Source organism: Colius striatus, chromosome 1 (assembly GCF_028858725.1).
Source record: "Colius striatus isolate bColStr4 chromosome 1, bColStr4.1.hap1, whole genome shotgun sequence".
NCBI classification, from domain to species: domain Eukaryota; kingdom Metazoa; phylum Chordata; class Aves; order Coliiformes; family Coliidae; genus Colius; species Colius striatus.
Window position 1 is genome coordinate 22,821,406 of NC_084759.1, and position 27,584 is coordinate 22,848,989.

Genomic DNA, 27,584 nt, shown 5'->3' on the forward strand with positions numbered 1-27,584 from the left:
CTGTATGTGAATCAGAATTTCTGTGTAGTGTCTTATTTCTTTGCTTCAAAACATCTTTGTGGCACATAGTGAAAATTAACTGGTGGTAGTTTTCTCCCAACAACCAGATGAGCTTCACTGAGCTATTTCCACTGCTGCCTTGTTCTCCGTCTCTGTGGCTGATAGGAGTTTGAGGACATGAATGAACATCTGCCATGTCTGTGATTTGTTACCTGACAGGATCAAAATCTCTTGCTGTCCATCTCCCTGAACCTCTTTTGCACTCTTCATGGCAGGCAGCCCCATGGTTTATGTTTATGGCTTCAGAGTTTTGTGAAAGTTCTAGGCTATCTTGAGTGTGTGAAAAATCCAAGGACTTACCTAGGGGTTAAGAAACCGTTATTGTGGAATTTGTGAGAGATCTTAGGTGCCTCAGTAACACTGTTGTGCATATTTACTATTTTGAATCTAAACAATGTGGCCACCTAGTGTTCAAGCACCTTGCCATTTTAGTACAGCCAGTGACTATACAGTTTGGTCACAATGCCAGGTAATTTTAGCTGCTGTGAGAGTTGAACATGTTGACTTAGATAAAGAATGAAAAGTTCCTGGCAGTAACTGGCATTCCCTGAAATGTGCAGCTTTTGAGTGCTTTACTCCCTCAGTTGCTTTTCTGTCCTAACTGTTGCAAGAATCATTTACATATGTTTGAAGAGAATTGAAGAGCAGTCAGATATGTGCTGTGCCACATCATGTACCAAACAGAAGTGGACGAACTAGTTATGCTATGGGGCTGGCTGGGATGGAGTTAGTTTTCTTTGTAGCAGCCTGTATGGTACTGTACTTTACGTTTGTGCCTAAACCAGTGTTGGTGGCAAACTGTTTTGACTGTTGCTGAAAAGTTCTTGCACTGGTAAAGGCTTTCTCCTACCACCATGAGTAGGCAGAGGCAGGACAGGAGGTTTAGAGGGGACACATGGTCAGCAGTAAAAGCTCAGAGAAAGGAGGGAATGTTTGTGGTCATAGTGTTTGCCATCTTAAGCAAGCACTAGGCATGGTGAGACCCTGCTTTCCAGGAACTGGCAGGACATCTGCCAGCCAAGGGAAAGTAGCAAATGAGTCGTTCTTTTTGCTTTACTTGTCTGTGCAGCTTTTCTGTTACCTGTTAAACTGAATTCTTCATGAGCCTTTTTAACCTTCCTTTTATTTTCCTCCCTTTCCCCTAAGAGAGTGAGTGAGAGGCTAGGTAGGTGTTTAGCCTTTGACCTGAGTCAACCCACCATACTGTTGTAGGTTTTGTAAAGGAGAAACTCCTGCGTTCTCATGTGGCAGAAAGACTATTGTGTTAAACATTTGGCAGAGTTGGGTCTAATCACAATTGCTTCTTTACTGATTTTTTTTCTTGTTTGTGTTTTTTGGGTTTTTTTTACTAAATTTTAGACAGGCATCTGCGTGATTAGCAGTGGAAAGTGCACATTTAACCTCTTCTGTGAAGGTCAGTCATTTGTGCCTGGTCTTGGTATTTTAAGGTGATGTGTTGAGAGATCTAGTCAGAAGCATTATTTGTACAGGAAGAACAGACATAAGAACATATTGCTGTGTAGATCAGCTTGTAAAGGAGACATACTACTCATTCAAATTTGATATTTGAATTATAGAAATGTGTATTACTGGAAGTATATACAATTCTGATGGTCAAAAGAATGAAAAGATCATGAATACAGACTATTTAGGAAATAACTATAGCAGGTTTATAGGTCTTTATTTTCCTATCTTACTGAGTCAGTATGATGTAAACAATAAAATCAGTAACTTGCCTTTCTTCCTAGATGTGGTAGTAAAAATTTTTAGCAAGTTACAGGTCATGTATCCACTTCTACTCCCAAATCCCTCCAGATATTCGGTGCTGCCTGCTCTTTTGGACTTGGTAGTGATAACAATCTGGCCAACCAGCTTTGTTAGTGAGAGACCCTAATACCTAGGCAGAAGAGCAGTTGGCAGTGTGTTGGGAGCATGTATGAGGAACTGAAAATATGAGTATTCACTGTCAATTTTTATTGACAAATCATTATAGAACACTATTAAGCATAAAGAGTGCTGGATCATACCTAAAGAAAAGAGGTGAAGAGCGTGACTCTTCTGTAGAAGAGATTAAGATATTTCTTAAGGTTGATACTGACTTATTTCCCTTCAGAAAAACATGTAGATATAAAAGTAGAATAAAGGAGAGATACTGTAGCAGTGGCTATGAAATCATGCTTGACCAATCTGATAGCCTTCTGTGATGATATAATTGGCTGGCTAGAGAAGGGGAGAACGGTGACTGACATCTACACTGACTTCAGCAAGGCTTTTGATACCATCTCCTGTAACATCTTCATAAGAAAGTTCAGGCAGTGTGGCTTGGATGAGTGGACATTGAGGTGGATCAAGAGCTGGCTGAATGACAGAGCCCAGAGGGTGGTGATGAATGGCACAGAATCAAGTTGGAGGCCTGTGGCCAGTGGAGTTCCACGGGGATCGATTTTGGGACCACTCTTGTTCAACATCTTCATCAACGACCTGGATGAGGGGACAGAGTGTACCCTCAGCAAGTTGGCTGATGACACCAAACTGTGGGAGCACTGGCTGATTCCCCAGAAGGCTGTGCTGCCATTCAGCAGGATCTCGACTGGCTTGAGAGTTGGGCAGAGAGGAACCTCATGAGGTTCAACAAGGACAAGTGCAGAGTCCTGCATCTGGGAAGGAACAACCCCATGCACCAGTACAGGCAGGGAATCGACCTGCTGGAGAGCAGCTCTGCAGAGAGAGACCTAAGATTCCTGATTCATAATAAGCTAAATACGAGCCAGCAATTTGCCCTCGTGGCCAAGAAGACCAATGGCATTCTGGGATGCATCCAGAAGAGTGTGGCCAGCAGGTCAAGGGAGGTTCTTCTCTCCCTCTACTCTGCCCTGGTGAGGCCACATATGGAGTATTGCATCCAATTTTGCACTTCACGGTTCGAGATGACTGGATTCTCTCCAGAAGTTCCCAGAAGGCTACCAAGATGATATGGGGGGCTGTGGAACATCTTTCTTATGAGGAAAGGCTGCGAGTCTTGGAGCTATTCATCCTGGAGAAGAAAAGACTTGAGGGAGGACTTTATCAACACTTAAAAATATGTAAAGAGTGAATGTCAAGAGGATGAAGTGAGTCTTTTTTTTCTGTAGCACCCAGTGATAGGACAAGGGGTAATGGGCACAAGCTGGAACACAGGAAGTTGCACTAGAGCATGAGGGTAAATTTATTTCCTGTGAGGATGATGGAGCCCTGGCACAGGCTGCCCAGGGGGCTTGTGGAGTCTCCCTCTCTGGGGGTTTTTAAAACCCACCTGAAAGCATTCCTTTATGACCTGATCAATGTGAACCTACTGTTGTAGAGGGTTGGACTAAATTATCCCTAGAGATCCTAACTCCTGTCATTTTATGATTTTGTGATATGTTCATTTGGTAGGAGTTACAGGTTGATTCCTTAGGAACATGTAAGACTGTTTTGAGCCGACAACCAACATCTTAGAATAAATTTTAGAAAATACTAAATATTTATGGTTCGTAATCACTAATATTCATTGTTTGTCAAACAGGACTAGAGTGCCTTTGTCTTGTAACTGGATTAGTAGCTAACACAGTGAAAGTTTCTTTTGCGGCTAGTTCATGACGGATATCTTCAATCTGGTTTAGTTTTTTAATGATTCTTTTCTCTTTTGTATTTCTGGCTGTATAATTAAGGACTTGAACGTTTAGTGTACTTATTACTCCTTCATCCTCCTCCTTCTCCATCTTCTTGGGTGTCTTACTCAGGATCTGTGTTGATTACCTAGAGAAATTCAGAGGTACTTAATATTTTATAGCATTTTGTTGTTTGAAGCAGGAGTGGAAAGGATGTGAGTAATGGAGATAGATGTAATACAGACTACAAAAAAAAAATCTTAACCATGAGGGCACAGAAGAAGAATTTGTAGCATAATGGACACTCACAAGCTGAAACTCACTGAAGAAAAAGAAAGATTAAGAGGAGAAGGTTATAAATGACTTTCAGTTGTGACAAACTGAATTTTAATTGGAAAAATTAGTCAAATGCAGACAAACATATCAATGGATTTACCATTAATGCTACTAATAATACTAAAGTGTGTTTGGAAGAATTTCAGTCTTTTGTAATGTAGTAATATAGGAGTGTTAGAAATTTCTTCATAACTTCTCTTGCTTTGCAACTTCAAGGATTTTACTGTTTTTAGGGAGCTGAATTAAAAGGATATATTGGCAAACTTTTCAGCCCATTTATAGTATTGATTCAGATTGAAGAATAGTTGGACCATGGTGTCACATTGGAGAACTCTGGCAGCTACAATGTGCTCTTGTTTCTTGTTCACATTCAAAAGATGATATTGAACTAATAAGAATGTCAAAGAAAGTAGAGAAGAACAGTGTTTTAAACACTCTTTGTTACCAGAAAAAAAGATTGAAATACTTGGGAGTGAATAATAGTTCTGATCATCTACAAACTGATCTTATCTACTCCCTTTTAAAAGAATTATTGCAGTCAGAAAAAAAAAATAGTGAACAGCAAGTACATGCTGATTGCACAGATGTTAGCACACATTTCCAAAGCATATGCTAAGCTTCAGATGTTGTATATTGTATTAAATAAATATAATGCAAACTATACTGGAGAAGTCCTTGTTTTATCTATTTTAGTGCTAATTTTAAATATGAAAGAAAAGTATTTAACTGAGCATTTTTAAATATAGGCCTAAACACAGCATCTAAGGTGATGGTATTTAATCTGACTTCTTTTTAACTTAATGTTCGTAATTAAACACTCCTCCAGAGAACAGTAATCCTTTATGTGCAGGCAAATATAGAATGTATGCTGTGGGTTGCGTTTTGTGCATGAATGTGTGTAAGCTTGTACAGGCATATGTCAGGTTTCCTAAGAGGATCAGTAAACTGTAAATGAGCATTAAAAACATGTGTATAGCTTTGTATTTTTCACCATGCTTTGTTCACATTGTTTTTTATCTCTACATTGTTTTTCATTTTCACTGCTTTTATTATTTTGTCATCTCCCTTTAATAGTGAAGGTTTTTTTGTCACAAGATAGACTTTTCTTATGTAAAATAGGTGTTTTTTTGATGGTATTTCTAGAAGTGTATGAGTATATTGTTACAAAAGCTGTACAAAACAGTACTCTGATTTTGGGATTTGTTTTTATTTTCTTTTAAATGAGAAAATTATGTGTTAATGTTCCAGAGCAATGACAATGAGGAACGCCTGCAGGTTGTAAAGCTTCTAGCAAAAATGTTTGGGGCAAAGGATTCGGAGTTGGCATCTCAAAACAAACCACTTTGGCAGTGCTACCTGGGGAGGTATGTGCTGGTTTAGTTCCCTTCAACATTTGATGAAGTCAAAGTCGTATTATTATTATTTTTTTTTTTTAAGCAATCCAGATAAGTGTGATTTCCTTTTCTCCTGCTGTTTTATCTGAAATCTGACACATAATGCTAAAGAGATTGTTCTACATGCATCTTCTGCATCTTATGATTCTGCAGAATGAACAGCTACAAATCATCCCATTTTTAGTTCACTTTTTCCGACTTTTTATTGCCATTGTCAAGAAAAAAGAATAGTTCTCATTTTTTCACAAGTGAAACTATTCAATGATAAGTTAACTCTAAAAGAGCATCAGATAACATTTGTGGTATCAAGTGGTATTAGAACTAGTTTTAGTATTTGTGTACTGGTTTCAGTTTTTTTATAGAAGTTCCATGAAAGAGAGGAATGTAGTAGTTAAAAGACTAGGAGCATGCTTAATCTTTTGGTTTTGAAATATTCTGCCAGTTTCAGGTAAAAATATAGCTAGAACTGTTAGTCAGGAGAAATTTAAGTATAGGTACTATGTTGAAATTGTTTGGATTTAAATAAATGAGGATAAATTCCTTAAATTGTTACAACTGCATACTGCTCTTAACAGTACAGGAAACTTAATTGAGAGAAGGCCTTTTGCTTAGAAGTATATAACTATTTTAAACATTGCATGTTATGAAAAAATACCAGATCTAGTTGAGCCTGAAAGAAAATGCTCCGCTGTGTTATAATGTGAAGCAATGTGAATATGTGCTATCTGTTGTTCGTGATTGCTATTTTCAACTCGCTGTGCATCACATACATGTATCTACTTTTTTTGAAGATTTTTAACTAAGCTATAATAGCTGTGTTACTAAAGGAACCATTCTTCAAATCTATTTTTTTTTTAAAAACCCCAAACCATTTTTTGCTAAAACAGTTCTTCCTCAAAACCTCTTTACTTGTTAAGCATTTCAACAGCAATAATTTTCTAAAACTTGATTTTTCATTTAAAACCCAAGCATTTTGAAGAAAGCTTGCAAATGCATTTGATTTTTCATTACCTCAATAGTTATATTATTAAAAATTATTTCTATCAAAATTAAACATAAGAAAATTCTCATTTTCAAGCCAAATTCAATTTTCCAAAAGGAAAGAACATAGAAGTTGAAGTGATCTGTCTCAGAAGAAACTTGTACTAGGCTAGATGTCCATTTGTTAGCTGCCTGTCATACAGTTCAGAGGGGTTGAATATCATCGTCTTAAACCTTTTAGTTGCTGATACATGATTCATGGTCAATTATGTGGAACATAACAGAGAAGACAGTTAAAATGTGTCAGGCAACTTTCTAATAAATAGCTCTTGTCTGTTTGGGATTTTTTTGACATGTACTAGGAGAGGATATTTCTCTTCATGTTTAGAACATGAGTCAATGAGTACAGGAATTTTTTTGTAAGCTGAAGACATTCTGCTTAACACCTTTGTTTTCACAGTATGTTACTTACAGAATTCTGCATGGGAAACATAAAAATATTTTTCAGAGCTACTTGATATTGTGTAGAAATAAACTAGTTTACTTCAGTAGAAGTGATATTTTTGTTGTTGTTGTAATGCGTTGTCTTGTTTCTAATTAGGTTTAATGATATCCATGTACCTATTCGTCTTGAATGTGTGAAATTTGCAAGTCACTGCCTTATGAACCATCCTGACCTAGCAAAAGACTTAACAGGTACCAGATTTATTATAACATTGAAGTATAATATTAAAGTGTCCCGTAAAATTAAGGAATGTTAGCTGTAAACCTAAGTAATATGGTCAAATGTTGTAGAGGATGTAGTTGAGGTTGGAGTTCTAAGTCACAGGGTCCCTGTCTTCAGTGTTCCGCTTGAGGCTGAGTGGAAGGTACACAATCAAGGAGATAACTCTGTCTTACAGTAGTTGCATTCCCAATATCTGTTGAAATTAAGCGCCATGGGATAAGGTGAAGACAGACAGGCTAAATTAATGGTCATGGCGTTCATTAGTTAAAGTGCAGAGTAGAAACTTCAGTTCCACAAAGCTGAATTGTGTAAATCTTATGCAGCCACTGTTTAAAACATGAAAGTAGTCTTCGTAACTATCACTGCCATTGTTGGTTGCTGCTCCTTTAGATCAAACCCAGCCATTAATTCAAGACCTCTGTAGGAAGACGGCAACTGGCATAGATATAAGCACTTAATAGTTTTTACTTCTGATGTCTTAATGGAAAAAAAGAAGTGTTATTAAAGAGAATAGGTTGATCTGGTTTTTGTTTATGTGGAGACTGTATCTCCACCTGATCAATAAACTACTTATTGCTTCTTTTTTTTTTTTTTGGTAGGTAACATCTTTGTCTGTTTGCTCTAAGCAGTGCATTTAAGGGGTTGTTAAGTGTGTGAGATTGCTCTTCTGCTTGCTGAGCATTTGTCCAGTGGACAGATTTTGGACACAAATACAGACCACACTCATCCAGTGGTGACTGGTGTTGTTAATCCAGTTAAAAAACCAAAACAACAAATGTTTCTGCACCTTCTGTTAATGGAATGGTGGAGAGTTTTCCTCTTCATTATCAAAATTGTATTTTCAAGGATTTCTTTTTTTTCCTTTTTAACATTGCAGAAAGACTTTGTGCCCCCTCTAATGGTATCCTCTGGGAAATGTAACTTTGCTTGCCCCTCATCTTTTCCCCACAGTGCTTATCAAAGTCAAATTATTGAAAAATTTCTCTGTCTCACTGATGTTTGAGACCAGAATTGTTTTGTGCAATGGCATTATTTTTGTTTGTTTGAGTTTATTATGTGTTTCTATGGAACAGAAATGTTTAAGGAAAGTCTTACTTGGATTTCAAATTTCTTGACCTCTATAAGTGTAAAGCTTGATTTCTTGACATGCTCTTTGGACACTTGTGCTGATTATCAGAAATGTTAACAGTCAGTATTTCCAATTAGAATTGAAAATTTTCACTGGTCATTGAACAGTAACCTCTGGTTGTTTTATTCGGAGTAAACTTAGAATTTTCAATGTTTCTTAATGTTCTTGGTGTTTCAGTGATGTATGCTGTGTATAGTGATCTTATTAACTTGTGTGTGCATTTTTCTGTTTGTGCTTCTAAATTAACCTAAAATACATACTTCTGAAAAGGTAAATAAAATGACAAAGTTAATTTGTCAGCTTTTTAAAATGACCATAGGTGTGTAATGTATTGGGCATTATAAGCAGAATTCATAAAATGTAAATAGTGTAAGATTATTGATCACACCAAGTAAGTAGCAATGGGCCAAAATAATCTAGAAAAAAAATGTTAAGTTGAACAGACTAGAGTCAAAGAGTGTACTTGTGAAGTATGTGTCTTGATTTATCCCTGCTTACAATGCTTACATGGTGCTCATCCTGGAGCATGTGAACTAGATTCCTTTTTGACAATACAGAAGTTGTGACTAGGAGTGCAACTAATGTGCTCCAGCAGCCAAAAGGGATGGTATCTGCAGGAAGAGAGTAGCCTCCAGCCTGAAGTAAGACTTTCATATCTATGTAGTGTAGTTAACAAGTTTCCAGCACTGTCTCCTGTTCTATAGATCCAGTTTTGTTTGGCTACAATAGTTGCTAGTGTAGATGTAAACTAACTATTATAAGAAGCAATTAGAAATGTTACCCTGTAACTCTCATTTCCATAATGCTAGCAATACAAGTATTTGATATTCTAAGGAAATAAAAGTTTTACTGATAGTCTAGTTAATTTTGGTGAAAACTGTTGGCTTCTCTGTTAAGTACCATCTAGAGAAAGAAAAGTAGCTATATATTTACAATGAAATACTTTATGTTTTTACAGAATATCTTAAAGTAAGGTCACATGATCCTGAGGAGGCCATAAGGCATGATGTTATAGTATCCATAGTTACTGCTGCTAAGAAAGATCTTTTGCTGGTCAATGATCACCTGCTTAATTTTGTCAGAGAACGAACACTGGACAAGCGGGTAAGACATAATTAGTGCAAATAATTGCTGTACATTATATTTCTAGACTGCAGTTCAGCTTTTTAAGAAGCAGTGCTTCTAAAGATGCTGAACTAATTTAAAAAATGACAAATGAAAACCAATATTATATCTGAAAAGTATTGGAGTTGTGTTTAATGAGACATCTTTAGTTCCCAAGTGGAATGCCACATTGTTCATAGTGCTGTATTTTTAATAGCTTGATTAAAAAAAAAAAAGACTGAAGCACAGCAGTGTTTCTTTCAGTTGTAGTTTTAGCAGAATTTTTAAGTAAAATGAGACCCTTGTAAAACACTCTTAATGTTTTTCCATAAGAAATTTTGCAAGTCGGTTTCAAAGTGTTGTGTAGATTACTGGTCAAAAATGTTCCACCATCAGAGGCAAGTAGTTTTCCTGCTTTTAATTAGGTCATTGAGAGACTACAAATCGGTGTAGTAGCTGTCAAATTCAAATAGCCTTAATAGTTATGTTTTATTATTTGGTAAAATGGGATTTGCTGCTTACGTTAAAGTATGGTAAACAAGACTGTTGATAGTCAACTTTCAAAATTGACATTATTATCTGATTTTTTTTTTTTGTTCACTGACATGCTTTCCCCTTTTGCGCCCATAATGCAATTGCAGATATTTGGTTTAGACTGTGAGAAAGCACACTGGCTGGAATTTATAACAGTTTTACATTCAAGAGGCATGCTTACATAGTAGTTACTGATGTTGAATGTTTAGCCTAAGAGAGATAATGCAATATATGTCCCAACGAGAAAATATTGCACTTAAAAATCAGTTTAACATTTTGTAAATGAAACTCTTTCATTTTTGTGTAGAAGAGGAAATACCTAATAGGAAATTCTGCAGACTTTTCTGTTTTGTGTTTTTAACTGCTAAACTGGGCACTGTTTCTTTTTCTCAAGTGGAGAGTGAGGAAGGAAGCAATGATGGGACTTGCACAGATATATAAGAAATATTCATTACAATCAGAAGCAGGAAAAGAAGCTGCAAAACAGATATCATGGATCAAAGATAAACTTCTACATATATATTATCAAAACAGTATCGATGACCGGTAAGCCTCTCGTGAAAGCTAGGTATTTCTGTGGGTAGGTGTTATAACTTATGTTATAGTGGAGATCTGTTTTTCCTTTGTACTTAAGTGCTGATGAGAAGGAGAAGACTCAATAATCCTGTGTGCAATCTTATACAGCTGCAGCCAATTGTTGTCCTGTGCTGCTTTGATCTCCTTTCTACTTTTTTGTAAGGCCAAAAGTGATCTAAAAGGGTCAGATAGGTTGGAATATTTCAGTTTTTAATTGTACTTCAGTAAAGGATATATTTGTTTATATTTCTGTAGCTTGCTAATATTTACGGTGATCTTGCTTTAAATTTCCATTTTGTTCCTGTATGCTTTAAGGATAAGTCTAGTACATGTAGTGACATGGATTAATGCTGCAGAGGTCAGTTTTTCTGTACCATGACTTAGAGCCTTGTCCTGAATTTGTGGTAAAAGCAGTGCCTCTGTCATACCAGCCATAGCCTCCTGTGTCACTGTTCTTATTGAAAAATAAATGGTTATACCGGGGGAACTAATTGATTTGGGAATTAGTCCACCTTGACTAGTGAACTAGTCCACTAGTGGCTTGGGAGATGAACCTTTGCTGCATGATCAGATACAAATAACATTGCAAACCTTTAGAAGTCTTTCCAAAAACTCACAGTCTCAGAAATTAATTTTTGAAATAAGCAGTTATATCATGGTACTATGGAAGTGGCTAAAAATGTCTGGATCTTCAGATCTAGTTTTACCCACTCACATATTTGTTTTTAAACTTCAGAATTTTTAGAACTAGCTGGGTTTGAGTTTAGACCACCTGCTTCAGTGTGCATAAGGATTTTCTTCTCTTTTTCAACCTTAACGTATTTGATTGGGGTTTTTTATGTATTTACTTAATTCTGTTAACACATTGACCTCAATTTGTGAAAGTCTTGGATCTTCTTGGTATTAAGATTACAGCATGGGCTTAGTTTTCCTTTGGTTTTTTATTTTTGGTGTTTCCTAGGTAAGTGGCATACCCAAACTTTTCTCTCTCTTCCTGTTTCCAAGTAAGGAACTTCTGTGTTAGAGCAGAAACTTTAAACAATTCCTGTGTCAATGTACTCACATTTTTATTGCGGGAGCAAAATAAATGGGATAAACTCAGCCCTTGGGAAAGAGACCAGGGAGAGGTGGAGGGAAGTCAGCTACTTCTGGCTAGTATCTGAATTATCCTTCTAGGCTTTGTGGTAATGTGACTTTGCCCCAGTACTGACCTGTAGTGAAATCCACCGATGCTATCTCTTTGGGCTGATAATTACAAGAGATCCTTCTCTGAAATCTTTTGTTTCTTGTCTAGATTACTGCATCTATTTTTGGTATTGTCATCTCTTAAAGGTCCTATTGCTAACATTAACATTACATCTTCGGTAATGATATATTTTTGTTTAATAGTTGATGCTGAGTTATAACTTGACCTTGAGTTTTTCAATAATCTCACCTTTAGAGGAAACAACTGATCCCTAGATGGATCTGAGAATTTTTGAATGAATGTTTTCACACTTCAGAACCACTTTATTCCTTTATAATTGGTAAGTTTCTTAATCCTGTCTTTCAGATTACTTGTTGAACGCATCTTTGCTCAGTACATGGTCCCTCACAACTTGGAAACAAATGAAAGGATGAAATGTTTGTACTACCTTTACGCAACACTGGATTCAAATGCTGTGAAGTATGTTCAGACTTTCATTTCTTGCAAAGTAACTTTTAATACAAATGCGATTATAAATTGGTTTTGAGTTGTTATGGGTAGCCTAAGCCGGTGGAGGAAAGTAGTTTACGAACAGTGACAATCTGGAACATAGCAGTAGTATATGTTTTTCATATGGGATTTTGGAAAAAATAACCAAGAAAAAACTATTAGGGTGTTTTCTAACAAGATATAGTACTTTTTAATGATAAACAGCTAAAACAAGTAGTGTCAAAAATCTGGGAAGAAGCTTGAGTGCTTTTCAGTCCTTTTACGTCTGAAAAGAGCATAGATTGATTAGCCCTAGATCTGCCAACATTTCGTTGAATATACTCCTTGTTGTAGCATCCAGGATGCCTTAAGAATGGGAGGGAATTACTTGTTTGTGTTTTTTCCTTTAATATGCGTTTTACTTACTGTTCTGTTATGTGCCTTCTGCAGCTTAAAAGGGGTAAGTGACCATGAATTGAATAAATAACAGTTTTGCTACTGTGATGTTCACCATTTGATTGAGTTTAGTTTTGTTTTTCATTTAATAGTACTCAGTCACTTGAAAATCAAATCTAGTGTTTTTTTTCTCATGAGCGAGACTAGAAGAAGCTTCATATGTGAAAGAATGGCTTAAAAAAACCCCTGAAGCTGTCAGATATTACAGAAACTGATGTTTGAATCATCTACATTTCTTGTATTACCTGCTGAAAGATATTACACCTGTAACAACGTAAAATTAAGAATACATTAAAACAAAAAGTTAGTAAAAGTAATGTTTAGTATAGGCTAAATAAAAATGCAGAATGTATTGTTTTCAGTACTTATTTCAGGCAACAGTAGCTTCTGAATTCTACAGTTTTCATATGCAACAGTACTCATTTTAAAAACATAGTATGTTGAGTTAGTTAATGGAACTTGTGGACTCTGCAAGTTTTTTAAATTAAGCTGGGATTGGGTTTATTTTAATTCATGTGGCTTATTTTTCCTGGGAAGTAAGCTAATTTTAAGTTTTGTCAAATCTCTGGTGCATCTCTTACAAGTTGAATCATATCCACTAAGCACAATTTATTCATCTAGTAGCTGCTTTCTTTGTGCAAAAAAACCCCCATTGTTTAGCGATAAACATCTTAAATGTTTTATTTAGCCTTCTTGGAATGTTTTTAGAAGAGTGATTTCAGGCTTGTACAAATGAGTTTTTTATAGACCAGGCATCAGTTACTTAGTACTTATTTTCAAGGCAGTGTAGTTAAGCATCTGAAGTGAAACTTGTTTAAAAATCTCACTAATGTGACAAATTTTCTTTATCGTGCATATAGGAGTCATTTAGCCTTTGCTCCCACAGCAATGATAGTTCAGATGATAAGCACGTTTCCTGAGTCTGAAGTTGAAAATAATTTAAAGACTCTTACGCCACGGTTGTGTTATTTACTGAATAGATGATTTTGACAACTTTTTTTCCTTAAATCTTTTTAGAGCGTTGAATGAAATGTGGAAATGTCAAAATCTTCTACGTCATCAAGTAAAGGATTTAGTTGACCTAATAAAACAACCAAAAGTGAGTGCTACTTATCCCTCAGTGCATATGCAGTTTTACTTAATATGATGTTTTAAAATTCCATTTGTTTGACAATGCCAAGCTTATTTTTACTGATAGAAAATATTATGGAAGTTAACTACTACTCCATTAGACTACACTTGCAGTAGGAAGCGTGTATGCATTTTTGTACTAGAATTGAAGACAAAAAGGTGTTATGGAAGTATTTGAAATATTTTGCCAATCATTTGATACTAAAATATTTGCTCCTAGTGTTTAGGTTACAACTTGCCAGCGTTGTTCTACCTTTTGAAAGGAAGAAAAACCCAGCACATTTTTTTTTGACTGCCAAATTGAGTAATTAGGAAGTACCTATACAACCTAACTTCTTATATATAATTAGTAACATTCAAGAAATTGGAATATTTTCATCTCAACAGATTACTTGTTTCTCTTACGTCTTGGAAAGTTCTGAAATGTTGTCTTGAATATACCAGGCTACAATTTTAACTTTACAATTTCACTCAGAAGGGAGGAAAAAACCCCATTTATTGAGTATTTAGGATATTCTTATTAATTAAAATAGAATTGTTATTTTTTTTTCTGTGATAGGTATGTTCATACTCATGTTTTTTGAGGAGGTGGGTTGGAAATCATATGTTGAATTTCTGGATATAATTTGAACTGTGATTAGATTTAAACTTAATGCCAAAAGTTTAATCTGGTGCACTTTTTCTTGACAAAACAGAATGTGTTGCCATGCTCACATTTCTATGTGACTGTCATTTTTCTTTTCTTTATGTATACATACTCATATACCACTGTAGATTTAATGACATTTTATGGCTAAATTATCCCATTTGCTGGATTTACCTGAACCAGGAAAAGTAGGTGGTTGGATTATCTAATGTATCTGCTTAGAAGTGCTACTGTATTACAGATAAGAACTTATCAGATTGAAATGCATCTCTTACTATTTCAAGTCCTCATTGTGATGAAACTTGTGATTTTTATTTAGAATTTATTACAAGATTACATCACGTTAAATATACTAAGTGCAGTAATTGCTAGTACAAGAGTATTTCATTGTGAAATACTTTTTCGTGTACTGTCTTATGTTTGTTGGTGTGCTTTAAATACACTTATGCATTTAAAACCTGAGTTAGTTCCTTGACATTTTCTTCATTTCAACTGAAAATGAAGTACCAATTTTTCCATTTGTTTTCAGGGAGATATAGTGAAAGTTCTTTCTTAGTCATGAAATATCAAATATGATATGGAATGAAACACATAGGTTTTGATAAATGCCAGCTTAAGCATGACATTCAGAACAATATATGCTGTTGACATGTTTGCATTTGTCTGTGGGGTCTTAAGCTTTTAAGGGCTAATTAGCTACACTTGAACATTCTTTTGATTAACAAGACTGTGGGAGAAATTAGGGTCATGGGATATTCTGAGGTGGTGTCACAGGCAACAAAATGGTTTTGACTACTAGTATTCTACTTAATTTAGTTTTTTTCTCAATCAACATAAACTTCTAATTATTTTTCTTGGTATTATGAAGCAAAACTAAACAATTCAACAGAGATATAGCCATCACTTCCCCTTTGGACACCTCTCTTCTCTGCTTTATGGTCTCCAGGTCCCTCACCACGTGCTATGTGTAGTCCTTTCAGTGTGAGGATGGCAGCACAGGAGATGGGGTTCAGGGCATGATGAACCTTTTCTTTTGTTGCTCCTCATTTGTTACCTATTCTTCTAGCGTGAGTTCCTCTACTGGCTGAAGTCCCTTTAGTCATACTTTCTCAGGTGTCTCTTAAATAAGTTTTTTTGGGGCTGCTTAGGCTTCTGTGGTTGAAGTTTTAGGAGGTGGTGGATTGGTTTGCTGACTGCAGAGCTGACTGTAGGTGGCTTTGTCTGGCACAGGGCAGTTCCCAACTTCTGCCTTCACAGTTCACCCCAGCAGCCCTCTGTAAACCCAAAACCTGCCCATTATGCCCAATGCAGATGCTTAGCTGTTTTTACTCAAACTTTCATTTATTTAATGCTTCTTGTATGGTTTCTTTGGAGTTTTTTCCCCCCATATTTTCACAATCATAAATTGAAGTGGCTTACAGTCCAAGGCAGTAATAATCTAGAGACAAATATCCATCAGCCATTCAGAGCTTAAACTTTGTTGTCTTTTAGGGAACAAAAGTAAAGTGAGCTAGTGATTTACATAGAATCACAGAATCTTAAGGATTGGAGGGCACCATGAAAGATCATCTAGTCCTACCAGAACAGGACCACCTAGAGTAGGTCACACAGGAACTAGTCCAGGTGGGTCTTGAATGTCTCCAGAGAAGGAGACTCCACAACCTATCTGGGCAACCTGTTCCAGTGCTTCCTCACCCTCACAGTGTAGTTTTTCCCTGAGTTTCTTTGGAACCTCTTATATTGCAGCTTGTACCCATTGCCACTTATTTCTATCATTGGACATCACTGAGAAGAGCTTGCCTCCATTCTCCTGACCCCTGCCCCTTTCATATTTGTAAGCATTAATGAGGTCACCCCTCAGTCTCCTTCAAGCTGAAGAGCCCCAGCTCCCTCAGCCTTTCATCATAAGGGAGATGCTCCATTCCATCATCTTTGTGGTCCTGCACGTAACTCTATTCAGCAGCTCCCTGTCCTTGAACTGAGGGGCCCAGAACAGGACACAATGTTCCAGATGTGATCTCACAAGGGCAGAATAGAGGGGGAGGGGAACCTCTCTAGACCTTAGAACACGACTTTGTATTACCATATGTGCTATTTCACGTCAATCTATTTTCTCCACTGAACTGTTAGAGCTTAAGTGTTGATTTGTTCTCCTGTAGATGTTGTCCCTGTGGAAACTGTAGGCACTGTGAGACCTTTTAGAGATGAAGAGGGATAGGACAAGATGCAGTGTATAGAAGGTGTCACAAAGGCACTTTGATTTGGTATTAAGTTAAAAGAAATGCAGGACAATCAAATCTGGGTACAGGTAGCCCAGAGAAGTTTTAAAATCTTCATCCGTGTAAATATTTAAAATACAAATAGATGAGGCCTGAAACAAAACCTGATTTAAGTTGGCCCTTGCTTTGGGTAGTGGTTCAACCATGTGACCTACAGTTGTTGCATCCAATCTACATTATTCTGCGATTAAAAATCTTTGAACTTTCCAGTCCACTATTTTTCTCATCTTCGAAAACCTTTTTGTCATTTAGTGAAACTCTGACAGTGTTCTCCTTTTTTCTACTTCAGACTCTCTCCATTGTAAGCACTATTGAGGAGTCTGAAAATGTGTTAAGAAACTTTCTATTTCTGTTGATCATAGTTTCTCCTTCTTTGAGAACGAACGGACATCAAACTTGCCTTTAAGATGCGTTACTTCTTTGGATATCAAAAGCATAAACCACAGCTTCTCTTGTTTTCTCCTACAGCAATGGAATACAATTAAATCAAATACATAAACTTGCCTGTTTGCATGCAGAAAAGTGGGTGTATGCTGATTTGTCTATATTTGAGTATAAGCTTTGTTGACTGCAGATGCTTCCAATGAGTGCAAGGTAATGTAGATCAAGGGCCACATTAGATCTTCTAGAAAGCAATGCTTATTGGTCTTCAATCTGTCATTATTCAGTGAAGTTACGCGACTTGAAGTTAAAGGAGTATTTCTGACATGGATTAGTGTGTTTCCTATATGATCAGTACTTTGTTCAACTCTTAAGGAGGACCTTGCATGTAGAATATGAAATCTTGTACAGGAAGAATTACTGGCAAAAGGAAAATAAATGAGATGAAAAGTCTGTGTTGTGTAACTTCTTTTGCTTGTAAGGTGCAGTTGGACAACTATATCCACAACAGTTTCACTGACATCTAAGCTTCACAGATATTCTGGAATGCATTTATGTTGTTGCTGTTTTTGTTGTTGTCACGGTCACGGATTGTTACTTTAACAATTACAGTATCGTCTGCCATCCATGTTCAGCTGAGCAGGGATGGCAATTGGCTTATTGACTTGCTCTGTTCTTTACAGTAAGGTGGAAACTACTGCCGAGACTACATAGAGTCAATATCTGAACAAGAAGATAAATTTAATACTGCTATTCTTTCTTTATTTAAGAATCAAGAGATATTAGATGAAAAGCAGTTACAGAGATGATCCATTTGTGCTGTTCATAAGTTTTACTACTTTCCAGTCTACTGTTCAAATATCTTACATAAGTGTATGTGAGACAGAGTCATAATGTAGGCATGATCTACCTTTTGCTTCCTGTAACTATCTAGCATCAGTTTTGCAGTGGTGGTTTTGATTTCTAATCCACTGATGTGTTAGCAAAATGAGTGCAGACATATTCATAATGCATTATGGAGTTTTGTTCACTCACTATTCAAGTGGCAATATGTAAGAAATTTTTACTTACTCCATTTTTCTTTTGTGACTTGCAGACAGATGCCAGCAGTAAAGCTATATTCTCAAAAGTGATGGTTATAACAAGTAAGTCAGTTGAACTATTTGCACAGTATAAAAATTACAGTTAATGTGTGTTACTTTCTTCAAGTCATTTGAGATAAGCTTATAAAAAGTTTTGTAACAAACAAAACTTAGAACAAATCCTGATAAACATAATGGAACAGTATGCTTTAAAGAATTAAGACAACTGTGAGCAGAATTACTTACTGTAAAAAGTCTCTTGTGAATCCTATCGTTCATTTTGGCAGCATCTGTTGTGGACTAATTAAAAATCTGTGTGATTTAGGGTGTTAGTATCTACTTTAACATTTATCAGAGAATATTTATTAAATTAACTGACATACTACACACTCTACTAACTTACTGTCTTTTTAGATATTTTAAGTGCCATTGGGAGAATGCAAAAAAGAATTAGGGTTTCAGTAGCAGAGAAGGCACTTTGGAAAGCTAACTTCTATCTAACCCGAACTATTAGAAAAAGAAAAAAAACCCACTAACCCCAAAGCAATGGTTCTTGTTCCTCTCAGCCCACCGTGCCAATAGCGTTAAAACCAGTATAAAGAAAAAAACTGGCTTTACAGTCCTGAAATTTTGTTTTTAAATCAACCTTTAAAAAAAAAAAAGGCAATTTTTCTGTCAGAAGAAAAATACTACCCTAGGCTATGTAAATTTTTGTTAGTGTGGAAGCCATGCTTGGCCAAGTTCCAAATCCTTTTTTTCCTTTTGTTTATAATATAAAAGTTGGTGAGCTTGTAGTTTTTACTATTCTTTTAGTTCTGGATTGCATTTAAATGCATGAAACATCTTAGTATGTTAATACTTTGGCAATAAATTGTCTTACTATAATAGAAAATGTAAATATCAAATATGTAGTGTAAGAAATGTGTTTTAAAAGCTTTTTTAAAAAAATATTGCAAGCTACTGTTAAGCTGGCATTTAATGAAGGAGTAATTTAGCAGAAATAACTCTTGATCTTTTTCACACTTAATGTACCAGTTTATTTCAGCAGAGCATATTCTTCTGTGGAATATAGGCTTTGTGTTCTGAGTTTCATCTGTTAATATTATTAAGAGAAACAACTAGACTTGTTGAAAAATGAGTGTGAAAGGTGAGGAAAGCAAATGGCCGGAGGAAGTCTGTGAATACACAAATTTTTAAAATTTGATGTCCTTGTAGAACTGTCTACATGTGTTAAGGTGTTTTGTTGTTTGTTTTTATATGACTTTCACCCTTCTTGGTTAACTTAAACACACCTAGAAACTTTCTGTGTATAACAGTTCTATCTTGTGTAATTGACAACTCAGATACTTCTTAAAATAAATAGTGATTTCTTTTGCTTATTTGAAGGAAACCTTCCTGATCCAGGGAAAGCTCAAGATTTCATGAAAAAGTTCACACAAGTTCTAGAAGATGATGAAAAAATAAGAAGTCAGTTAGAAATGCTTGTTAGCCCAACATGTTCTTGCAAACAGGCTGAAGGATGTGTGGTAAGAATTCATTATAAAATACATGAATGTTTTTGAAACCAAATTGATGATAAATTTAATTGAAACTTATATTGCAGAGGGAAATAACAAAGAAGTTGGGCAATCCAAAACAGCCAACAAATCCTTTCCTGGAAATGATAAAGTTTCTTCTTGAGAGAATTGCTCCTGTGCACATTGATACTGAATCCATCAGGTATTTTTCTGTGTATGTTGTTGACTGCAGATCACAGGGTTTGAAACTAGGGTGTCTTATTTCACCTGTAAGCACAGGCAGTAATCAATTGGGTGGGTGCAATTTAATACATGATAACCTGCAGTATTTTCATCTGTTTCCCCTTGCTTAGGGGTTTTTATGTCCTCATTCAGAATGTAGCCGCAGAAACAATTCAATTGTCATTCAGCACTGCTGGGACAACCTGTCAGTAAAAATGGATATGTTGCTCATGGGTGAGGTTGTGAGGTTTGGTTTGTGACTGCCTGGATTATTTTAAAAGAAATTTCTGTCCATGGCTATTCAAAAAGCTTTCCACACAGAATATTACCTCATAGTGACATAAACAGTAATGTAAATGAGAAAGTAAAGATTATGGTAATGAGGTATCCAGACTTTAAGGAAAAAAGACAGCAAAGTTGTAGGAGGGGAAAAAGGAAATTGCTGAAATTATCATTTCACAGCTGCATTTGAGATACATGGTACTGTGTTAGGGACAGCTTGTTCTAAATACTGATAAATTCTTATCTCTTAATTCCAACTATAGTAATTGACTTTAAAATACTTGAGCTTTTTAGTTTCTGCCTGTCATATATGCAATGGAATAGCTGTTGAGATTCCTCTTAAAAATCTGTTTCTGACCTTGGATTAAGTACAACGTGCAGCTGGATTTTTGCTTTAAATTTGAATTTTTTTTTCTCGTTCACAATAACAATATAAAATGTATATAGAAAGTAATATTCATATGTGACAGTAAGTTGTGATATTTATTTCACAATCTACTTACTGACTGACTGCTATACCATATGTAAGCAAAATAAAAAGTAGTAAAAGGCACATGTTTTCAGTTTTTCCACAAAGTTGGTCTTCTGTCATCTTTAAAGTTTCACTAAACTTCTGCTCCATTTTTGAGACTCTCGTTCTTTGTTTTTTGGATAAAAACGATCATGTATTAATCAGGGGCAGAAAAAAAGGAAGTCTGGGAAGTCTGACTAGTCTGTTCCTTGGTTTGCTACCACTTGTGGGTTTTATTTGTGGCTATAAATATCATTTACAGGATGTACTGAAGGAATGTTTTGAGTATGGTTCAGTTCTTGATAGGGAAGCTGCCTATACTGCTCTCTAATAGGATCATTTGGATAATTACCATATGTTTACGATATCCTGTTAAAAAACCTCCAAGCATTACTGTCAAGGTAAAATATGCAGTAGATACCTCTTCTAAATTTTAGCACAACTGTTTAATGGTTATCTTTTTTCTTTTGGTTGTAGACTGAATATTGTTAGCAGTTATTTTCTATCAATGCTTAAGGATCCAAAACAGCTAGTAACCTCACTATAATTCTTACCTGAATTCACTGCTTGTAATACTCAAATTGTCATCTTTCCCAAGTGATTTGTGTATTCTTAATTCATAATGGATAGACATTTTAAAACCTATCGCTTCATAAGCTTTAATTTAGATAGATGGGAGTAACCAGATTATGTATGTAGTTGATGTTTGTTTTATAACAAGCTTATATTTTAAATGTTTCTCTTCAGTGCCCTTATCAAGCAAGTAAACAAGTCTATAGATGGAACAGCTGATGATGAGGATGAGGGTGTACCTACTGACCAGGCAATCAGAGCAGGTCTTGAATTGCTTAAGGCAAGTATACTCTTGTGGTCAGTGGCCATGTGAAACTTTCTGAAGCAACTTTGTTAAAATAAAATTTTACTTATCACTCAATATCTTTGGTCATAAGCATGTGGTGGCTATCTGGAAGAATACTGGTTTGTTTTTTTTTTCCCTGTGCTTATCTTATGTGGCACATAAGTAGGGTGGTTTTATAAAAAATTTGGAAGATTTTATGGAAGTCAAAAGTAGTTTTGTGTGTGACATCAGCAGATGAGTTTTGATTATTACAGTGAGAATTCAGTGGTTTGTGAGTACAGTTATGCTACTTTTGAAACTGTATTTGTATATCAGTACAATACTGTGGTTCCCCCGAGTTCCTCGTGAATTGCAGGGTTTTTTTATTATTTCAACTGTGCAAAGTTTGAGACTCAGCTAACACAGCAAACACCATGAAGATGCATTGCTGGTGGTACAAAATTTGTTACTCTGCTGTCCCTTTCTTCTGGGAGGAAAAGTTCACTGTTTACAAATACTGCTGAAATTATGAGACTTTTAAAATGCAACTGCATGGGACTTTTTTTTCACTTAGTGCTTTTAGCCTAAAGTTGTTGAGAGACATTGTGCAATCAGCTTTGCCTGTACTTGCCCAGAGAGGTACTTTTGCCATAGTACCACCTCAGTTATATGATAGTGTTGGGAGTAATCTAACTGTGGGTTGACTTCAGAGGCCTCAAAATTTAAGACTCCCATACAGAAGTTTTGCAAGTATCTTAGATCAAATAAAGGCCTAGTAGAGTTGCCTGATCCTTTTAACCAGATGCACATGTTTAGGGAGAAGTGCAGAATGCCAGTAGCACAAAAATTAATCTGAGTAAGAATGGATCGTATCGTGAAAGACTTTTACAGATCATTATTTACATATTCATATGAACTGGCATGACACTTAGGGAAGGGAAGGAAGATTGCCCTGAAGACAGTGGCCTGTATGTCATGAAAAGAATCCTGAAAGGACAAATGTAGGAGTCCAGAAGGGGGAATGCCATACAGTGAAGTGGGAACGAAGGTAACTTTGTAAAGATGGAAAACTGTATGTGAAGAAGTTCCTAGATTTTGGCTGTCATGAGTCAGAATATTCTATGGAAAGACGATAATAGTCAACAACCACTTAAAAATGAAGAGATGGCAGACTTTTGGGGAGGGTCAAATGAGGATTCCCTATCCCTTCCCCATAGGAGGACTGTTATACTTGAAAACACCAAGTGTGTGAATCTGGTAAGCTGCTGTGGAAAGCTTAAGGGACTAGAGACTATATTGGGTATGTCTAAATTTCTGTTTTAGAGATGGGAACTTCAGAGCATAACCAGTTGTTCTCCTTGGCAAACAGGCATGAGGTGTGGGAGGACACAAGTTGGATTCCTTTTTAGAGAAACAAAATTAGGAGGAGGTGGACTTCAGAAGCACATCTTGTGTTGCAGTTGGCTTAGAAATGCTGAAATGTGAATATTGCTTCCATAGTATCAATTGTGTTTCTCTTAAGACCTGCTTTTGCTGTAACCCCAGTACTTGCTAATGTAACTGTAGCCACTGAGAAGTACATGGTCACAGTAATAGGAAAAGAAATTGGGACAGGAGAAAGAAGTTAAAACTGATGAAGTCGTGTATAAAGATAGAAGTTTAGGGAGCACTGAAAAAATAGTCAGGTGGATCACTTAACAAAACCAGGCAGAAGATTATAAATATTCCACTACAACAGTGGAAAGTGACTGTTGATGGAATGTTGTATGTAAGTGGACCTTTAAAAAGTATTAACATGGCTTTGATCTTATTTTGGCAGGTACTTTCATTTACACACCCTATCTCATTTCACTCAGCTGAAACTTTTGAATCTCTCCTGGCTTGCTTGAAAATGGATGATGAAAAAGTAGCAGAAGCTGCATTACAAATTTTTAAAAACACAGGAAGTAAAATTGAAGAAGACTTTCCTCATATACGATCGTAAGTTTTATGTCTTACTTCGAGTAGTGTTCTCTACTATATGGGACTTTTTTGAAGTTCTTGTTCTTTCTTTTGCATGCTATAGCATTATCCTGCATTCTTTTGGAAGAAAGTTTTCATACAATCATAGAATGGTAGGGGTTGGAAGGGACCTTTAGAGATCATCTAGTCCAACTCCCCTGCAGAAGCAGGGTCACCTAGATCAGGTCGCATGGGAACACATCCAGGTGGGTCTTGAAGACTTCCAAGGAAGGAGACTCCACAACCCCTCTGGGCAGCCTGTGCCAGGGTTCCCTCACCTGAACAGTGAAATAGTTTTTTCTTATATTTAAGTGGAACTTTTTGTGTTCCAGTTTCATCCCATTGCCCCTTGTCCTATTGTTAGCTACTGTAGAAAAAAGAGACATCAAGTAAAACAGGAAGCAAATCTTTAATTACTTAAAAAAGCACAATATCCAAAGTAGTGACAGCTGATATGTCACTGACACTGTTTGTATTAGATTTTCTTAAATATATGGCAATGTAAAAGTATTCTTTGCAATTTAATGGGGACAAAAATATTTCCAGGAAGAAGCATTTAGTAACTTGTGTGGATATCATGGTATAGCAAGCATCTTATAATCAGGAAACGGGAGCTTTTCATTTCTAAGTCATGTAAATAACCCTTTTTTTCTTTCTTTGAAAAAGCTGCAAAAACAAGTAGCAGTTTTGCAGAGATGTTGTGTTCTTTATATGTGAATCTGTACTCTTTTGCTAGTTTGATATTTTGGAAGAATTTCAATATGTGAAAATATACTTCTCTCTCTTGTGTTTAAGTGCTTTGCTTCCAGTTTTGCATCATAAAGCTAAAAAGGGACCCCCTCGTCAAGCCAAGTATGCTATTCACTGTATCCACGCAATATTTTCCAGCAAAGAAACACAGTTTGCACAGATATTTGAGGTAAAATTAATTTTTATTAGTCTTTCATATTGCATATGTAAACTAAGGGATCTAGTCACAGTTTTACATGGCAAGTTGTTTCAAGTTGAGAAAATATGGTTTTTCCCCTTTCCCTTTGTTCTCATATAATTTGGCCTCAAAAATGATAGTGGAGAGTGTTTCATATCCTATGATTGATCATGTTTAGGGTTATGTGTTTTAACATACGATAAAGTGCTGGACTATCTGCTAGAACCATGAGCTCTTTATGGAAAGAGAAACCATATAGAACTCTTCACTGCTGTTGGACTGGCCAAGAGGATTTAAATGGTTACTGAAATTATGGAGAACTGAATTATGGTAGAGACTATTACAACAGATTTTATAGTCATAACTGGAAATGTAATTTTTAATTGGTGCCCATCAGCCTTTTATCTTGAAGACTGAATCATAGCCTATTACTGAAACTGCCATTTTGAGGTGTAGTATGCCCACTTCTTCCACAAGAAGATACACTTTTTAATCCATTATTTCCTAAATAGTCTTCCTTGAGATGATGCTTTTTGACCTACCCAGATGTGATAAACATTTTGTCTGTCATCTTGATTTTTCTCTGGATTTGTAGGAGATTTGTAGGGTTGGTGAATGTATTGTTAGATCTAACTAGTTAGTTGTTCTTTTCAAACTGTTTCTCTGAAATAGAACTAGACATGGACAACTTGGTATAGAACTCTCACCACCACCACCACACCCCCCTGTAAGACACAGGTTATACCAGTAATACCTGAATTTGTTGCCTTTTTTCTAGCCACTGCATAAAAGTCTGGATCCAAGCAATTTTGAGCATCTCATTACACCATTGGTTACTATTGGCCATATAGCCATGCTAGCACCTGATCAGTTTGCTGCCCCTTTGAAATCTTTGGTTGCCACTTTTATTGTTAAAGATTTACTCATGAATGACAGGGTAAGTAATTTTAAAACTTCGTATTAAGATTCTGCTTCTCCTGTAGTACAGTACTCAGCAAGTACTTGTGAGAACTGTTGGCTTGCTTGTTCTGCTTTTTGTATACGGTTGTCATTTGATTTCCACATGTACTCTTTGACTCAGCTGAAAACCCACAATACAGGATAGGAGATGGTACTAATTTGGTAGTCCTTTCTAAAACAACAAGCTATGTATCACAGGATTTCATCACCCATGACAGCGGGAAAATTGGTATTGACTTCGCTCAGTCTCTTGTCTTGAGCAAGCAAGTTTTGTTGGGGTTTTTTTTGTTTGTTTTTTTAGTAAGCATAATGCATTTGAAACTAAAATTCAAATTTTTCAATTATTTCTGTATTGGTAGTGATTATAAAGTGAAAAAAAAAAAAGAACTTGTGCATTGTTAGCCATTGTTTTGGGAAAGATTTACTGTCTATGTGCTTGAAGTTCCACTTCAGTGAATATGGAAACTGGAAATTACTTTCAAGGCAATGGCTATTACACTCTAAAGCACTAGTTTTCAGGTAACAACAAAGAAGACCTTTACTGCTGTTAAGTATTCTGATACTTGAATAGCAAGGTAAGAACAGCATTGTCTGTAAAATACAGAAGGCATAAAGCTAACCAGCAAGCACTGCCATATTGTTTTCACAAGCAAACAGGAAAGAGATAATAGCAGATTTCACTGAAGAATAGCAGTAGTGTAACAAAAGAATATTTGGTTTAGCTTCCAGGAAAAAAGACAACAAAACTTTGGGTCCCAGATGAAGAAGTGTCTCCTGAAACGCTTGTTAAAGTAAGTAGCACTTATATTTTCCTGTGGTTGTATGTATAATGTTTAATAAAGAAAGCTAAATATCTGGATTCGATTCCTGAAACAGGTAACTGCTTTTTTTGTTGTCACTTTTATAAAAGTAAAGAAGTAGTAAATTGAAGATCTCATCAAAATGCACATGTTTATAGATCCTTTAAGGAGCATCTACTCTTTTATACTTACGTGAGTAAATTTACGTATATACTAGATTGACTTCTTCCTGTAGCTTTTTGTAGGTATAGATTGCTGTGCAACACTAAAGTATTCCAGTATTATCACAGTTAAAGTAAAATTCTTTTTTCCCCTCCTGTTTAATGTAGGAATCAAATAATATAGGTACTTTAAACAAAGTCTTCCCTCTTGCTTTTGAATTTTTAGGACTTAATCAAGAAACTTTCAGTGCTGTTTTGGAATAAAGAAAAAGTTCTGGATTTGTTGGTTTCTTTAGTGTGAATAATAAATTGATTTTCATTGTCTACAATGTGTATTAGAGAAAAAACTAGATTTAAGAAATTGAAAACAATGTTGGATATTTGGGTTTTTTTTTTAGTTAACGTCATCTCACTGCTTTTTTTTGCATAAGTTTATTGTTTATTACTACATTTTCTGGACTTGATAATGGATATTCTCACTCAATTTTTCACTCCATCAGAAATAGACTTAGACTGTGGAAAATGCATCCCTTGTCTGTACTTGTTTTTATATGCTGTTACTTCAGAACAGGTATAGAGCTTGCTTTAACATTTTCTTTTAGAATTACATAGAGGCATGTACTTTGCAACATGCTGATTCTAAGTTCATTGTAGCAGTCATTTAATTTCCAGTGCCTGTTAAATATAAGTCCTCTGGTAGTTTAAAAAAAGTTCTTTGCCTTCTCTCTTAAGCTGTTAAAACTTCTTGTAGCATACCTCTGTCTGCTGGTTTAATAAGTACTTTGGCTTCCAGCTTGGTATAGAACTCATTACTGGAAATGTTAATGTGTGTTTGGAGTTGATTTGTCGTCTTCTTAGTCATTTGACTACAGCAAGGATATTTTTCCTATTTGTGCAATTCCATAGTTTCACAAAACATGCAAAAACTGTTTTAAAAATGCATATTTGCTTTTATTAAATGAACTGCTATTTCAAAGTAGACATGATTTCACTTCAGTGATTGTACATGTAACATCAAGCAGTAATTATTGGTTTTCTCAATTTTTAAAGTTATTTGTGAAACTGTAATATCTCTCCTAAAACAGTTTTATATTGATAAAACTTATCACACAATTGGCTATTTGGAAGGGAACCAACTTATAGAAAGTCTTAAGGCAATTTGAAGTTGAAGCCAGGCCTGAAAACAGTAAAAAGTCTTTATTGGCACTTATTATGAAAATTGATCTGCAAATTTAATTAGCATT

General features: G+C 35.7%; 1 protein-coding gene across 4 annotated transcripts in view; it reads left to right on the forward strand.

Moving 5' to 3' along the window:
* The window catches only part of PDS5B (PDS5 cohesin associated factor B), a 136,326-nt gene that overhangs the window by 51,007 nt on the left and 57,735 nt on the right, over nt 1-27,584 (forward strand). For all 4 annotated transcript variants that reach the window (XR_009818494.1, XM_061993678.1, XM_061993696.1 and 1 more), the window contains exons 9-22: nt 5,274-5,389; nt 7,002-7,096; nt 9,215-9,360; nt 10,289-10,440; nt 12,023-12,136; nt 13,619-13,700; nt 18,135-18,183; nt 19,507-19,646; nt 19,724-19,839; nt 21,400-21,505; nt 23,310-23,470; nt 24,287-24,410; nt 25,198-25,356; nt 26,102-26,170. Coding sequence is in view for 3 of the 4 variants with exons in the window: in XM_061993678.1 (XP_061849662.1) it covers nt 5,274-5,389; nt 7,002-7,096; nt 9,215-9,360; nt 10,289-10,440; nt 12,023-12,136; nt 13,619-13,700; nt 18,135-18,183; nt 19,507-19,646; nt 19,724-19,839; nt 21,400-21,505; nt 23,310-23,470; nt 24,287-24,410; nt 25,198-25,356; nt 26,102-26,170 (1,629 nt within the window). In the remaining variant the exon portion in view is untranslated. The remainder of the gene's footprint in view (nt 1-5,273; nt 5,390-7,001; nt 7,097-9,214; nt 9,361-10,288; nt 10,441-12,022; nt 12,137-13,618; nt 13,701-18,134; nt 18,184-19,506; nt 19,647-19,723; nt 19,840-21,399; nt 21,506-23,309; nt 23,471-24,286; nt 24,411-25,197; nt 25,357-26,101; nt 26,171-27,584) is intronic.